The 17,595-nt window shown below is 50.8% G+C and overlaps 1 protein-coding gene across 6 annotated transcripts in view; it reads right to left on the reverse strand.

The window, feature by feature from the left end:
• The window catches only part of LOC138801358 (dynein axonemal assembly factor 8-like), a 78,914-nt gene that overhangs the window by 17,558 nt on the left and 43,761 nt on the right, over positions 1 to 17,595 (reverse strand). For all 6 annotated transcript variants that reach the window (XM_069984093.1, XM_069984094.1, XM_069984092.1 and 3 more), the window contains exons 25-27: positions 16,658 to 16,853; positions 13,673 to 13,770; positions 8,658 to 8,754 (exon numbers count right to left, since the gene is read on the reverse strand). In XM_069984093.1, coding sequence (XP_069840194.1) covers positions 8,658 to 8,754; positions 13,673 to 13,770; positions 16,658 to 16,853 — 391 coding nt within the window. The remainder of the gene's footprint in view (positions 1 to 8,657; positions 8,755 to 13,672; positions 13,771 to 16,657; positions 16,854 to 17,595) is intronic.

Consider the following 17,595-nt stretch of genomic DNA (forward strand, 5'->3'; position numbering starts at 1 on the left):
CTATATACTATGGGGGAGCACAGGGGGCTATATACTACTGGGGAGCACAGGGGAGCTATATACTATGGGGGAGCACAGGGGGGCTATATACTATGGGGGAGCACAGGGGGCTATATACTATGGGGGAGCACAGGGGAGCTATATACTATGGGGAGCACAGGGAAGCTATATACTATGGGGGAGCACAAGGGGCTATATACTACTGGGGAGCACAGGGGTCTATATACTATGGGGGAGCACAGGGGAATATATACTATGGGGGAGCACAGGGGAGCTATATACTACTGGGGAGCACAGGGGAGCTATATACTACTGGGGAGCACAGGGGAGCTATATACTACTGGGGAGCACAGGGGGCTATATACTACTGGGGAGCACAGGGGGCTATTTACTATGGGGGAGCACAGGGGGCTATATACTATGGGGGAGCACAGGGGAGCTATATACTGTGGGGGAGCACAGGGAGCTATATACTACTGGGGAGCACAGGGGGCTATATACTACTGGGGAGCACAGGGAGCTTTATACAATGGGGGAGCTTAGGGGGCTATATACTATGGGGGAGCACAGGGGAGCTATATACTATGGGGGAGCACAGGGGGCTATATACTATGGGGGAGCACAGGGGAGCTATATACTATGGGGGAGCACAGGGGACCTATATACTATGGGAGAGCACAGGGGACTATATACTACTGGGGAGCACAGGGGTCTATATACTATGGGGAGCACAGGGAATCTATATACTATGGGGGAGCACAGGGGGCTATATACTATGGGGGAGCACAGGGGGGCTATATACTATGGGGGAGCACAGGGGGCTATATACTATGGGGGAGCACAGGGGAGCTATATACTATGGGGGAGCACAGGGGAGCTATATACTACTGGGGAGCACAGGGGAGCTATATACTACTGGGGAGCACAGGGGAGCTATATACTACTGGGGAGCACAGGGGGCTATATACTACTGGGGAGCACAGGGGGCTATATACTACTGGGGAGCACAGAGGGGCTATATACTATGGGGGAGCACAGGGGAATATATACTATGGGGGAGCACTGGGGAGCTATATACTATTGGGGAGCACAGGGGACTATATACTATTGGGGAGCACAGGGGAGGTATATACTATTGGTGAGCACAGGGAGCTATATCATATTGAGGAGCACAGGGGTCTATATACTATGGGGGAGAGCACAGGGGGGCTATATATTATGGAGAGCACAGGGGGGCTATATACTATTGGGGAGAGCACAGGGGGCTATATACTATTGGGGGGAGCACAGGGGGGCTATATACTATTGGGGGAGAGCACAGGGGGGCTATATACTATTGTGGGAGAGCATAGGGGTCTATATACTATTGGAGAGCACAGGGGGGGCTATATACTATTGTGGGAGAGCACAGGGGGGCTATATACTATTGTGGGAGAGCACAGGGGGGCTATATACTACTGGGGAGAGTGCACAGGGGGGCTATATACTAATAGGGGAGCGCACAGGAGGGCTGTATATAACTGGAGGAGCACATGAGGGTCTATATACTACAGGGACACCTTAAAACTATGGAGGCACAGAGGGGTGTAACTATGTAGGAGTACAGAGGGGTGTAACTACTGTATAGGGGTACAAGGGACCTAACTACTGGATGTGTTGGAGCCTAAAATATTTGTCTGGCAGATTCTGGAGAGAAGATTCACAGCCAGGAGAAGACTTCAAGGTGGCCCAGGCTGGATGGAGAGAAAAAGAAAAGGTGACAGACTCTGATTGGAGAAAACACCCCCGGTGAGTCACTGGATGTAACTGCACTCTGTTATAGGATTGTAGTGTTAGGGGTCATGATGTGGCGGTATTATGTAATGGTATCATTGGTAATATCTTTCTGTTTTGTTTAGTGCAGTTTTTATGTAATATGTAATCACTGTATTGTGGAAATAGTGTTATAAGGTAACTACTGTATGTATTGGGGCTCTTGATACAGTGTGGGGGCAAATTCAGTACATTATACAATGTGCAGAAAGGTAAGGGGGGGGCCACTCTTGAGGGCTGTGCACTGGGCCCACCAATGTATTAAAACGGCTCTGGCGGCATTCAGTGGCAGATTATAATATGGGCGGTTCGGGCGGCCGCCCACATTATAATCCGCCACTGATTGTACCATGTACTGGAGTCCCCCCGCGCCCGGGCAGTATCTGTAATGAGATGCTGTGAGCGGGGGAGACTGTATTCATAAGCGCCCCGCTGTACTAAATCAGCCGCGCCGTGCTGATACTACAGTGCGGCGCTTATGAATACAGTCCCCCCCGCTCACAGCATCTCATTACAGATACTGCCCGGGCGCGGGGGGGGCTCCAGTACATGCAGACGGATCACGGAACGTGGGAATGCAGCCTTAGTCCCCCGGGTGATGTGCGGCTGCCGGGGGTGTCCCGTCCTGTCCCCGGCAGCGCACGCATCAGAGAGCTCCCTGTGCGCCGGAAGTCACAGGCGCACGGGGAGCTCTGTGATGCGCGCGCTGCCGGGGACAGGACGGGACACCCCGGGCAGCCGCACATCAGCCGGGACCAGACCAGAGAGGCTCGACGGGGGAACGGAGGGTAGGTGAGTTGTGTGCTGTTTTTTGTTTTTGTTTTATCTGCTGTGCAGGGGGGGGGGGAGAGGGGGACCATCTATAAGGTAGGGGGGGAAGGGGACCATCTATTAGGGAGGGGGGAAAGAGGGGGACCATCTATAAGGTAGGGGGGGAAGGGGACCATCTATAAGGGAGGGGGGAAAGAGGGGGACCATCTATAAGGGAGGGGGGAAAGAGGGGGACCATCTATAAGGGAGGGGGGAAAGAGGGGACGATCTATAAGGGAGGGGGGAAAGAGGGGGACCATCTATAAGGGGGGGGGCCATCTATAAGGGAGGAAGAGAGGGAAGAGGGGGACCATCTATAGGGGGGGAAGGGGACCATCTATAAGGGAGGGGGGAAAGAGGGGGACCATCTATAAGGGGGGGAGAGGGAAGAGGGGGACCATCTAGAAGGGGGGGGGGGAGAGGGGGACCATCTATAAGGGGGGGGGAGAGGGGGACCATCTATAAGGGGGGGGAGAGAGGGAAGAGGGGGACCAACTATAAGGGAGGGGGGAGAGGGGGACCATCTATAAGGGAGGGGGGAGAGGGGGACCATCTATAAGGGAGGGGGGAGAGGGGGACCATCTATAAGGGGGGGAGAGGGGGACCATCTATAAGGGAGAGGGGACCATCTATAAGGGGGGGAAGAGGGGGACCATCTATAAGGGGGGAAGAGGGGGACCATCTCCTAAAAGATCAGCACCCTCCTCTCCTGACATCCTCTGTGCTGCTGGGACTTCTCCTATAGGATTAGCACCCTCCTCTCCTGACATCCTCTGTGCTGCTGGGACCTCTCCTATAGGATTAGCACCCTCATCTCCTGACATCCTCTGTGCTGCTGGGACCTCTCCTATAGGATTAGCCCCCTCCTCTCCTGACATCCTCTGTGCTGCTGGGACCTCTCCTATAAAGTCAGCCCCCTCCTCTCCTGACATCCTCTGTGCAGCAAGGGACCAAACATTATGTTTATTGGGGACAGCAGTGGGGGGGGGGGGGGGGGGGGGGCAGTAGTGGATTATAATGTGGGCGGATTGACCGGGGGGGGGGGGGGGGGGCGTCATTCTATAGTTCGCCTCGGGCAGCAGAGAGGCTAGAATCACCCCTGGGTATATGGCTGTTAGCTTGTCTGACAGGTAGAAAGAGGGCGCAGGCTTATGGCGGCCAATTCATTGAGGGAAGCCAAGCACGTAATGAATTGATGGCAATTTAATAACATGAATTACATTCATCTTAATCCGTGAACTGCACATTTGCAAACTCGCCAACAACCCCCTGATGTCTTTTGTTCGTGCATGGATTGGCCATGTTGGATCATGCCTCAGTGGACATGTAGAGCATCGCCGACCCTGGTAGATGACCGATTAGAATCCATAAGTGCAGGGGCGCCGCAATGATGAGGCGACCTGAGTCGTCTGCCTCAGGCGGCGCCACCAGCTATCTTCATGGGGGCGGCATTCAGGGCCGCTTTAACCAGAGGGCACATGGTGCACGTGCACCGGGCCCACTGGTTAAAGGGGCCCCCCCCGAGCAGGCCGGCCGTTGCTATGTGCGACCAATGCGGTCGCACAGGGCTCCGGCCACCAGCCTGTCAGGGGGGAGCGCCATGGATGGGTAATCTACTTACCCCTCCATGGCGCCCCCTGCAGGGCCCCCCCGTCCGCCGCTGCCCCCGTCCGCTGCTGCTGCGGCGCTTCAGCGCTGCAGCAGCAGCGACACTGACAGAGAGAGAGCCATTGGCTCCCTCCCTGTCAGTCACTCTTGTGGCCGCACTTCCTGCGGTCACAAGAGGCCGCACTCTCCCTCTAGCGGCCGACGTCACTGGAGCGTCGGCGCGAGGGTGAGGGGAGTGCAGCCTCTTGTGACCGGAGGAAGTGCGGCCACAAGAGGGAAGAGAAGAGGAACGCGTGGACCTAGGTGAGTAACAGTGTTTGTTTTTTTCAATGTTATATGGGAGGGGGAGCTATATACTACGGGGGGGGGGGGGTTTAGGGGGGGCACAGGGGGCTATATACTATGGGGGGGCACAGGGGGCTATATACTATGGGGGAGGACGGGGCTATATACTATAGGGGAGGACAGGGGGCTATATACTATGGGGGAGCACAGGGGGCTATATACTACTGGGGAGCACAGGGGAGCTATATACTATGGGGGAGCACAGGGGAGCTATATACTATGGGGGAGCACAGGGGGCTATATACTATGGGGGAGCACAGGGGAGCTATATACTATGGGGAGCACAGGGAAGCTATATACTATGGGGGAGCACAAGGGGCTATATACTACTGGGGAGCACAGGGGTCTATATACTATGGGGGAGCACAGGGGAATATATACTATGGGGGAGCACAGGGGAGCTATATACTACTGGGGAGCACAGGGGAGCTATATACTACTGGGGAGCACAGGGGAGCTATATACTACTGGGGAGCACAGGGGGCTATATACTACTGGGGAGCACAGGGGGCTATTTACTATGGGGGAGCACAGGGGGCTATATACTATGGGGGAGCACAGGGGAGCTATATACTGTGGGGGAGCACAGGGAGCTATATACTACTGGGGAGCACAGGGGGCTATATACTACTGGGGAGCACAGGGAGCTTTATACAATGGGGGAGCTTAGGGGGCTATATACTATGGGGGAGCACAGGGGAGCTATATACTATGGGGGAGCACAGGGGGCTATATACTATTGGGGAGCACAGGGGAGCTATATACTATGGGGGAGCACAGGGGACCTATATACTATGGGAGAGCACAGGGGACTATATACTACTGGGGAGCACAGGGGTCTATATACTATGGGGAGCACAGGGAATCTATATACTATGGGGGAGCACAGGGGGCTATATACTATGGGGGAGCACAGGGGGGCTATATACTATGGGGGAGCACAGGGGGCTATATACTATGGGGGAGCACAGGGGAGCTATATACTATGGGGGAGCACAGGGGAGCTATATACTACTGGGGAGCACAGGGGAGCTATATACTACTGGGGAGCACAGGGGAGCTATATACTACTGGGGAGCACAGGGGGCTATATACTACTGGGGAGCACAGGGGGCTATATACTACTGGGGAGCACAGAGGGGCTATATACTATGGGGGAGCACAGGGGAATATATACTATGGGGGAGCACTGGGGAGCTATATACTATTGGGGAGCACAGGGGACTATATACTATTGGGGAGCACAGGGGAGGTATATACTATTGGTGAGCACAGGGAGCTATATCATATTGAGGAGCACAGGGGTCTATATACTATGGGGGAGAGCACAGGGGGGCTATATATTATGGAGAGCACAGGGGGGCTATATACTATTGGGGAGAGCACAGGGGGCTATATACTATTGGGGGGAGCACAGGGGGGCTATATACTATTGGGGGAGAGCACAGGGGGGCTATATACTATTGTGGGAGAGCATAGGGGTCTATATACTATTGGAGAGCACAGGGGGGGCTATATACTATTGTGGGAGAGCACAGGGGGGCTATATACTATTGTGGGAGAGCACAGGGGGGCTATATACTACTGGGGAGAGTGCACAGGGGGGCTATATACTAATAGGGGAGCGCACAGGAGGGCTGTATATAACTGGAGGAGCACATGAGGGTCTATATACTACAGGGACACCTTAAAACTATGGAGGCACAGAGGGGTGTAACTATGTAGGAGTACAGAGGGGTGTAACTACTGTATAGGGGTACAAGGGACCTAACTACTGGATGTGTTGGAGCCTAAAATATTTGTCTGGCAGATTCTGGAGAGAAGATTCACAGCCAGGAGAAGACTTCAAGGTGGCCCAGGCTGGATGGAGAGAAAAGAAAAGGTGACAGACTCTGATTGGAGAAAACACCCCCGGTGAGTCACTGGATGTAACTGCACTCTGTTATAGGATTGTAGTGTTAGGGGTCATGATGTGGCGGTATTATGTAATGGTATCATTGGTAATATCTTTCTGTTTTGTTTAGTGCAGTTTTTATGTAATATGTAATCACTGTATTGTGGAAATAGTGTTATAAGGTAACTACTGTATGTATTGGGGCTCTTGATACAGTGTGGGGGCAAATTCAGTACATTATACAATGTGCAGAAAGGTAAGGGGGGGGCCACTCTTGAGGGCTGTGCACTGGGCCCACCAATGTATTAAAACGGCTCTGGCGGCATTCAGTGGCAGATTATAATATGGGCGGTTCGGGCGGCCGCCCACATTATAATCCGCCACTGATTGTACCATGTACTGGAGTCCCCCCGCGCCCGGGCAGTATCTGTAATGAGATGCTGTGAGCGGGGGAGACTGTATTCATAAGCGCCCCGCTGTACTAAATCAGCCGCGCCGTGCTGATACTACAGTGCGGCGCTTATGAATACAGTCCCCCCCGCTCACAGCATCTCATTACAGATACTGCCCGGGCGCGGGGGGGGGCTCCAGTACATGCAGACGGATCACGGAACGTGGGAATGCAGCCTTAGTCCCCCGGGTGATGTGCGGCTGCCGGGGGTGTCCCGTCCTGTCCCCGGCAGCGCACGCATCAGAGAGCTCCCTGTGCGCCGGAAGTCACAGGCGCACGGGGAGCTCTGTGATGCGCGCGCTGCCGGGGACAGGACGGGACACCCCGGGCAGCCGCACATCAGCCGGGACCAGACCAGAGAGGCTCGACGGGGGAACGGAGGGTAGGTGAGTTGTGTGCTGTTTTTTGTTTTTGTTTTATCTGCTGTGCAGGGGGGGGGGAGAGGGGGACCATCTATAAGGTAGGGGGGGAAGGGGACCATCTATAAGGGAGGGGGGAAAGAGGGGGACCATCTATAAGGTAGGGGGGGAAGGGGACCATCTATAAGGGAGGGGGGAAAGAGGGGGACCATCTATAAGGGAGGGGGGAAAGAGGGGGACCATCTATAAGGGAGGGGGGAAAGAGGGGACGATCTATAAGGGAGGGGGGAAAGAGGGGGACCATCTATAAGGGGGGGGGCCATCTATAAGGGAGGAAGAGAGGGAAGAGGGGGACCATCTATAGGGGGGGAAGGGGACCATCTATAAGGGAGGGGGGAAAGAGGGGGACCATCTATAAGGGGGGGAGAGGGAAGAGGGGGACCATCTATAAGGGGGGGGGGGAGAGGGGGACCATCTATAAGGGGGGGGGAGAGGGGGACCATCTATAAGGGGGGGGAGAGAGGGAAGAGGGGGACCAACTATAAGGGAGGGGGGAGAGGGGGACCATCTATAAGGGAGGGGGGAGAGGGGGACCATCTATAAGGGAGGGGGGCGAGGGGGACCATCTATAAGGGGGGGAGAGGGGGACCATCTATAAGGGAGAGGGGACCATCTATAAGGGGGGGAAGAGGGGGACCATCTATAAGGGGGGAAGAGGGGGACCATCTCCTAAAAGATCAGCACCCTCCTCTCCTGACATCCTCTGTGCTGCTGGGACTTCTCCTATAGGATTAGCACCCTCCTCTCCTGACATCCTCTGTGCTGCTGGGACCTCTCCTATAGGATTAGCACCCTCATCTCCTGACATCCTCTGTGCTGCTGGGACCTCTCCTATAGGATTAGCCCCCTCCTCTCCTGACATCCTCTGTGCTGCTGGGACCTCTCCTATAAAGTCAGCCCCCTCCTCTCCTGACATCCTCTGTGCAGCAAGGGACCAAACATTATGTTTATTGGGGACAGCAGTGGGGGGGGGGGGGGGGGGGGCAGTAGTGGATTATAATGTGGGCGGATTGACCGGGGGGGGGGGGGGGGGGGGGCGTCATTCTATAGTTCGCCTCGGGCAGCAGAGAGGCTAGAATCACCCCTGTTCCCATCATGCATGGACAGTCAAAGATATGATTTTGGCTGCCCACGTATAACGGGAATTGTAGTGTAGTAACAGCAGAAGGTTTCCCATCCCAGTCATATATGATATAGAGATCAGCCTCATGATCCCTACAAGCTGTCTACGGGTTCTCAGCAATCTCCAGTAAAAGTGCCTTCTCTTAGAGGATTCCACCACCAAGAGCCTGTCCCCCCCCCCAGTGTGGGCTGTCACCTGTATCCTGGGATGGTCCATTGCTGCACAGCTGATTCTTCAGAGTCTGTCTCTTCCTTCTGTTGTTAAATATGGCGTCCTGTTTCATCCTGGGGATCTATAGGTAGAAGGGTGGACATGACGTCACTCGGTTCACATTTCCCACTATAGAGGTCAATGACATATTGTTAGGATATGCAACTACTGTACTTTTAGCTAGTGGGGTGGCCAAGTCCCCCGAATTCCACAACGTGAAGAATCTGTGGTGTTAGTTAAAGGGGTTATCCAATGAAAAATGTTTTTCTTTCAAATTGCCAGAAAGTTATCTAGAGTTGTAATTTACTTCTATTTAAAAATCTCCAGACTTCCAGTACTTATCAGCTTCTGTATGTCCTACAGGAAGTGGTGTATTCTTTCCAGTCTGACACAGTGCTCTCTGCTGCCACCTCTGTCCATGTCAGGAACTGTTTATGCTAAAAAAACGGGTGAAAAAAACGGATTGCAAAAACGTAGTGTGAACCCAGCCTTACATGGGCAGAGGACCCCTCTGACATCTATAGTGGCTTTGCTATTATCTGTTACCTATATAGGAAACGACCGTCCACAACATGGCTGAACTGGATATTGAACGCTGTCACGCTCTCTTTTCGGGGGAATCCTTAGCAGAGGTGGTGTAATGTGGAACCGGTCTGTGATTAAGAACATCGTGACTCTTCAAAGGATATCACCGGGCAAGATTTTCTGATGTGTTTCAGTCCCTTTGTATTAAGCCGCTGGTAAGTAAGTACATCAGAAAATGAGCCTGAGGATGTGTCGCAGCGGTAAAGGAAGCCAAGACAGCGGATTAGCCCTTACCCTGGAGGGGCCTGGAAACTGGGTCTGCTACAAAGGAAGCTGGATGCACTGACAGACCCACTTTCCCAACAATAAAGCGCCTGCCGCAAAGTCCTCTCAGTCACAGAGTGTGATAAACAGCAGTCAGGGGGAAACCAACAAAACATAAGAATATATCATATAGTAATAAATGATGATGATTAACATCAAGGAATAACTAAGGCTGGTGAACCCCCCCATGTATGGAGGACACACTGCCCTTTGCTGGTGTGATGACACGGGGAGGACACACTGCCCCCTGCTGGTGTGATAATGTATGAAGAACACACTGTCCCCTGCTGGTGTGATAATGGATGAAGAACACACTGTCCCCTGCTGGTGTGATGATGTGGGGAGGACACACTGCCCTTTGCTGGTGTGATGATGCGGGGAGGACACACTGCCCCCTGCTGGTGTGATAATGTATGAAGAACACACTGTCCCCTGCTAGTGTGATGATGTGGGGAGGACACACTGCCCTTTGCTGGTGTGATGATGCGGGGAGGACACACTACCTCCTGCTGGTATGATGATGTGGGGAGGACATACTGCCCCCTGCTGGTGTGATGATGTGAGGAGGACACACTGTAGCCTGCTGGTGTGATGATGTGGGGAGGACACACTGCCCTTTGCTGGTGTGATGATGCGGGGAGGACACACTACCTCCTGCTGGTATGATGATGTGGGGAGGACATACTGCCCCCTGCTGGTGTGATGATGTGAGGAGGACACACTGTAGCCTGCTGGTGTGATGATGTGGGGAGGACACACTGCCCTTTGCTGGTGTGATGATGCGGGGAGGACACACTGCCCCCTGCTGGTGTGATAATGTATGAAGAACACACTGTCCCCTGCTGGTGTGATGATGTGGGGAGGACACACTGCACCCTGCTGTTGTGATGATGTTGGGAGGACACACTGTGCTCTACAGATTTATGTTCCAAGACTCCTTAATGTTGAGAGCTGCTGGAGATAGCAGAGAACATGACATGTTTTTGTTTTCTCATAGACAATGAATGGAGGAACTGTTTACATCCTTGATTTTCAGGATCGCTATCACCCAATAGGTGGCACTAGAGAGCCAATTATTCCTTCTTGAAGGAAGCTCATTTGCATACTATTTCCCAGGGTGCATTGCATGACCTATGACACCGCACACCAGCATGCCACTCTCCCCAACCCATTACCCCCCTCTGACCACCTCTAATGTGTAAGAAACATTAGCGGGGCCATAAACCTTGACCTCTCGCTCCACCACCTTAATGAGTCCTCCTGGCCTCCTTAGTATATATCCGGCCCTTCTATTACCACTTTAGGGATCCATTTAGTGGACACGCTTGAGTTCTGCAGTGAGGTATCTGAAGGGGCTGACCTGCTTACATGTATATGGGAAGAGGACCACGTGGAGTGACCCAGTCCAGGATATCAAGGGTTAATGGCGGGGTCAGGGTGAAGGGCGTCTCAATGTAGATGCTCAGAGCGGCTCAGCACAATGTGGCACATGAGTCCGGCCGTCACATGTTCATCAGCCCGATCCCCCCTGACGTCCCAGGTAACGGACGGCCGTGCTTATTCAGCATGTAAATAATTACCTCTCCTGTACAGTGACATGTTTCCCAGCACTGGCGTCCCCTGGGCATGGAAGCATGCGGGCACAGCTGTGAGATCATTAGACATAGATGGAGATATATTCTGCCCGCTGGAAACGCTTTTTTTTCCTCCCTAACTAACGCAGGACGACCGAAAATATCAGCAGACGCCGTGTACTTTCATGGCAGCTATTTTGGGCAAAAAGTCTCATGGTGTCTTCCGAAAAGCTGTGCCGCCTGTCTGGTCGCCCGATCACCAGCCAAATATTCTAGCGTCGCGTTAACTCTTCCTGGAAGATCATTTAGAAGCGAAAATCAACGAGGCGTATCCGATGCAAGGCTTAGATACCGCTGTGTGATAGAAGATGAAGGAGTATCTAAGCGTATCGCATAGACCCATCATACAGATCAGTGCCATGTGTGCAGGTACGGGCAGACCCATCATACAGATCAGTGCCATGTGTGCAGGTACGGGCAGACCCATCATACAGATCAGTGCCATGTGTGCAGGTACGGGCAGACCCATCATACAGATCAGTGCCATGTGTGCAGGTACGGGCAGACCCATCATACAGATCAGTGCCATGTGTGCAGGTACGGGCAGACCCATCATACAGATCAGTGCCATGTGTGCAGGTACAGGCAGACCCATCATACAGATCAGTGCCATGTGTGCAGGTACGGGCAGACCCATCATACAGATCAGTGCCATGTGTGCAGGTACGGGCAGACCCATCATACAGATCAGTGCCATGTGTGCAGATACGGGCAGACCCATCATACAGATCAGTGCCATGTGTGCAGGTACAGGCAGACCCATCATACAGATCAGTGCCATGTGTGCAGGTACGGGCAGACCCATCATACAGATCAGTGACATGTGTGCAGGTACGGGCAGACCCATCATACAGATCAGTGCCATGTGTGCAGATAGGGGCAGATCCATCATACAGATCAGTGCCATGTGTGCAGGTACAGGCAGATCCATCATACAGATCAGTGACATGTGTGCAGGTACGGGCAGACCCATCATACAGATCAGTGCCATGTGTGCAGGTACGGGCAGACCCATCATACAGATCAGTGCCATGTGTGCAGGTACGGGCAGACCCATCATACAGATCAGTGCCATGTGTGCAGGTAGCGGCAGACCCATCATACAGATCAGTGCCATGTGTGCAGGTACGGGCAGACCCATCATACAGATCAGTGCCATGTGTGCAGGTACGGGCAGACCCATCATACAGATCAGTGCCATGTGTGCAGGTAGAGGCAGACCCATCATACAGATCAGTGCCATGTGTGCAGGTAGGGGCAGACCCATCATACAGATCAGTGCCATGTGTGCAGGTACGGGCAGACCCATCATACAGATCAGTGCCATGTGTGCAGGTAGGGGCAGACCCATCATACAGATCAGTGCCATGTGTGCAGGTAGGGGCAGACCCATCATACAGATCAGTGCCATGTGTGCAGGTAGGGTCAGACCCATCATACAGATCAGTGCCATGTGTGCAGTCATATAGGCACCAGGATATGTCTATGGGTATACCCGGTCATATAGGCACCAGGATAAGTCTATGGGTATACCCGGTCATATAGGCACCAGGATAAGTCTATGGGTATAGCCGGTCATATAGACACCAGGATAGGTCTATGGGTATACCTAGTCAAATAGACACCAAGATATGTCTATGAGTATACCCGGTCATATAGGCACCAGGATAGGTTTATGGGTATAACTAATCATACAGACACCAGGATAGGTGTATTGGTACACTCATATATCTAGACACCAGGATAGGTCTATGAGTATACCCAGTCATATAGACACCAGGATAGGTCTATGTGGGAATTTCCACATACTACAAGAAATGGGAACTTTAAGGCTTATACATAGGACAGGCCACTAAAAGATCAGTAAGGGACCAACTCCTGACTACCCATCCAACCTGCTGCAGTGCTCCAGAAGTCTCTCCCTTGTTTACGAGGCAGGGCGCCATATACTGTATAGTGGCTGTGCCTGGTACTGCAGCACCATGTAACTGAATGAGACTAAGCTGCAGCACCAGGCACAGCCACTACCAAATATTTGTCTGGCTAAACAATGAATTGTTTCAGCCCCTCTATTCAGACACCCACAGATCTGACAGTGAGGACCTATGAAAGGCAATAAGCATTAAGGTCCCCGTAAACCCCCTATCGTTTGACTGGATTAGAGGTAGCAGCCAATGAGATGTCTGCTGGCAGAGAAATGACAGCTCTGACAGGACGTATAGCACATGGTGCCACCAGCCATTTTATAGGCAGAAAAAACCTTCATCCCAGGAATTCAATAAAGAATGAAGTCAGCGAGGCATGAGGCAGCGCATGTTTCATACCTCAGTGCTTCATAGCATATGGCCAGGACGCACGCTCCTAGTAATACATCCCATTTCCTCCATTGTGTCTCAGCTTTGCTAGATCTGAGAATGGGGTCGCTCTCAGAATTAGGAGAGGTCAGTTCGGCTTATTTGGCATGGATCCCGGAAAGGAGATTTTCAGGACAGGAGGGAAAAAAATGGATGGACGTACCTGTTCTGCTTGTAGAACAATAGACTGGGAATCACAGACAAGACCGTCAGGGAAAAATCGCTTTATCTCTCGGATGGCAGCCTGGTAAGAGGTGGAACCTGGAAGAGACAGAGACTATGAGGAATGGTCAGGAACATGCAGGGTACATTGTAAGTGAAGAGATGATTAGTTCAGGACTGAATACCAAATGCACTTACTGTAGAGAATCCATACATACTAGTGCACCTATTGTAAAGAAACTCAACATACTAGTGCACTTACTGTAGAGAATCCCTACATATTAGTGCACTTACTGTAGAGAATCTGCATCCTGAAATGAGATCAATACCAAATAATGTGCGGAGGAGGCCTGTGAATCAGTGCTGCCGCCCCTGCATTTGGGGTTAGACCTCCACTACTCATACCATGAAGCATATCCGAGCAATATGCTATCACTTTATAGACCTGAATGCCCCTTCCCACTGATATATGTCACTAGGACCAGTGGCTGCTATCTGCGTATCCTGGAGGCCTCTCTGTACCCGGCGGCAGTATATGACCAGTGCCCTGAGATTCCTCACAACTCTGGAACCCCCCAGGTATTATAGTGAGCACTGTTGGCCAGACTCCCATCAGATGGCGGTATAGCATGTAACACTATAGGACCGGCGTAATGCATTGATCAATATGGAGTAAAGAGACCCCAGCATTGCTCTCTGCACTCATAGACACATATAAAATGATAATTCATGGCCAAGAAGAACCATGATAAATAGCGGAATTACAATCCTTGGAAGCAACACAGGAAAAGCATGAATAATTTACACGCTACATACGGAGGTTTTCCAGTAAGAGGGAAGGATGGACTGAGAAGGCGGTTAGTAATGGCCAGTGCGGCAGTCACTGTGTAAAGCGTGCAGCACTCACCCTGCGGACAGTGTATGCGCAGCCTTTATGACTCATACAGAGACAGTATAAATCAAGTCATTATATCCGAAAAGTATATGATCAAGGTCTGGTAGGAGGGTGGGGGGGGGGGGGGGTCCTGACGGGCAAAGGAGACCACTGAATTCTCATGGGGACCATACTACTGTATATTGTATGCAGCAGGGATATTACATGGCACATACTGGATATATACTGTATATTATAGGTGTCAAACTCAGGCGCTCCAGCTGTTGCAAAACTACAATTCCCATCATGCCTGGACAGCCAAAGCGAAGCTTTGGCTGTCCAGGCATGATGGGGATTGTAGTTTTGCAACAGCTGTAGGCCTGCAAGTGTGACACCCCTGCTGTATAGGATTCATCATAACCAATGTCCTGTGCCATGACAGTGTTGGAATAGTTCATATCTATGCAGTGACATCTAGTGGTAATAAGTGGTATTGGACTACTTTTTCTTTGACAAGTTAGGTCCCGTTCACACAGAGCAAAAGGGGTGGAATTCCGCAGCAGAATTGCCCGCCGCTGAATGCCGCCAGCCTCCATGTCATAATGACACCCTATGGGAGGCGCACGCCGCATCGCTCAAGAATGAACATGTTTATTCTTCAGCGCCGAGAGATGCAGCACGCGTGCCTCCCATAGGGTGTCATTATGACACGGAGGCTGGCGGCATTCAGCGGCGGGCAATTCTGCCGCGGAATTCCACCCCTCTTGCTCTGTGTGAACGGGGCCTTAGGCTTCTTCCTTGTGCAACACCAAAAACTGATCTCTGCCATAGACTAAATAGGACGTGATGGTTTCACACTGCAATCATTCTGACACTGTATTTAAATCAGACCTAATTAAAAAATGACCACCAATGCCACTATTCACACACGCTGCTGAGGCTAATATACAGACCAAAAGCAAGTGCCAGGATTTATGTATATACTCCCCCTGTCCTACACATGATAAAAAAATGCTCTAGGGATTTCTTTTTTTTTTAATTAGGTTCTTAGGCTGGGTTGACACTGCGTTTTTGCAATGCGTTTAATGTATACGTTTTATGGTAAAAACGGATGGAAAAACAGATGCAATTGTGTGTCATTTGTTTGGATCCGTTTTTCCACTGACTTCCATTATAAAAAAAAACAAAAAACGGATCAAAACGAATGCGTTTTTTTTTTTAAAGGACACAAAAGTAGTGTTGACTACGTTTTTCTGTCCGTTAAAAGTAACCAATTAAAAACGGATACGTTGAGTGTGAACGCAGTGTAAAGGCCCTATTATACAAAACGATTATTAAATGGAACAGAGTTTCAAAACCCCACCCAAACTGGAGACAACAGTAGAGGGAAAGTGGCCATGTTTTTGTAGCGCTGGATAACCCCTTTCATGCCCAGTTTGTAGGCTTGAAGGGGTACTCCAGAGACTTTTTTTTCTTTTAAACCAAATAGTGTCAGAAAGTTATATTGATTTGTTAATTATTTCTATTTAAAAAAAAAAACAGTCTTTTAAGTATGTTCTGTAGGAAGTGGTGTATTCTTTCCAGTCTGACGCAGTGCTCTCTGCTGCCACCTCTGTCCATGTCAGGAACTGTCCAGAGCAGGAGAAAATCCCCATAGAAAGCCTCTCCTTCTCTGGACAGTTCCTGACATGGACAGAGGTGGCAGCAGAGAGAACTGTGAATACACCACTTCCTGCAGGACTTACAGCCGCTCATAAGTACTGGAAGATTTGACATTTTTTTATAGAAGTAAATTACAAATATCTAGCACAGTTGTTTTGAAAAAAATTATTTTTTGGTGAACAACCCCTTTAAATCCATGTCTTACTGAAGGAGACAGGCTTTGTAGACTTACTATAGAATCCATCTCCTGCAGCAAGCGAGGGAAAGAAGCGTAAAAAATCACCCATACACTGATCAGTATCAATACTTTTTTAAATTTTCTATGACATGCCAAAAGATTTGTTTAAATGATAGTATGGATTGAAAACCAGATTTTCTTAAAATTTTTAAAAATTTATAGTGCAATTATGGGACATACTGGAAGGAAATATATGTGGAGAAATCACGTACCGTACATTGCATTCCGTACAGGGCTGGTGCCATACTGGGCTCTCCAGAAGAACTGGTCTTGAACTTTACACAGTTGTGGGTCGTCTGGCCCGAGGAGGTCTAGAAGTTTAAGAACTGCATTGATCCTCTGAAGACACAGCACAAGGGATGGGGCTGAGGTCAAGTAGTCGCAGTGGGCTTGGCAGACACTTTTCTCCTGTGGAGACAGTCAGGACTCTATGGTAAGCATCTAATAGATGGTAAAAGTCACCAAAATTTCTAACTTGGAAAAAAGTTTCCTTTCAAAAACAGCGCTATTCTTGTCTATGGGCAGTGCCCGCTTGTACCGTCCGATAGCTGCTTTTAATCCATGAACTGTCCTGGGGTCTGTTCGGCAGGTGATGCAGTTATTGTCCTAAAAAACAACTTTAAACTTGCAGCCCTGTGTCAAATTAAACAGGCCGGATTTCCCCTAATCATCACCTGTCTGAACACTGCACATGGGCCTTAACGATCCACCACATGTGCAGTGTTCAGACACGTGATGAATAGGAGAAATCCTGCCTGGGGCATTTCTAATGGTGAAGAGGTAGGGGAGGAGGGACAGAGGGGCGTTGCAAGTGTAAGGCATGGGTACTCTAGGCCACACCAATTTGACACAGGGCTGCAAGTTTAAAAGTAGTTTTTTTAGGACAATAATTGCATCACCTGCCGAACGGACCCCAGGAAGATCGCTTTAAATACTGCAATACTAGACACAACCTATAAATAAGAGTGGCAAAAGGCAGACCCTTACTTTATACAATGGCGTCAATGCACAGAAAGGTTTTTTTTTATTTAACAAAGCCGCAAATTTTGCCTATGGGCTGATATTGCAAGCCTCACTTGAGTTGCCATACCAGACACACTCCATGGACAAGGGGGCGCTATTTCTTGGAAAAAGTACTGCTTCTCTCCCA

Source organism: Dendropsophus ebraccatus, chromosome 9 (assembly GCF_027789765.1).
Source record: "Dendropsophus ebraccatus isolate aDenEbr1 chromosome 9, aDenEbr1.pat, whole genome shotgun sequence".
NCBI classification, from domain to species: Eukaryota; Metazoa; Chordata; class Amphibia; order Anura; family Hylidae; genus Dendropsophus; species Dendropsophus ebraccatus.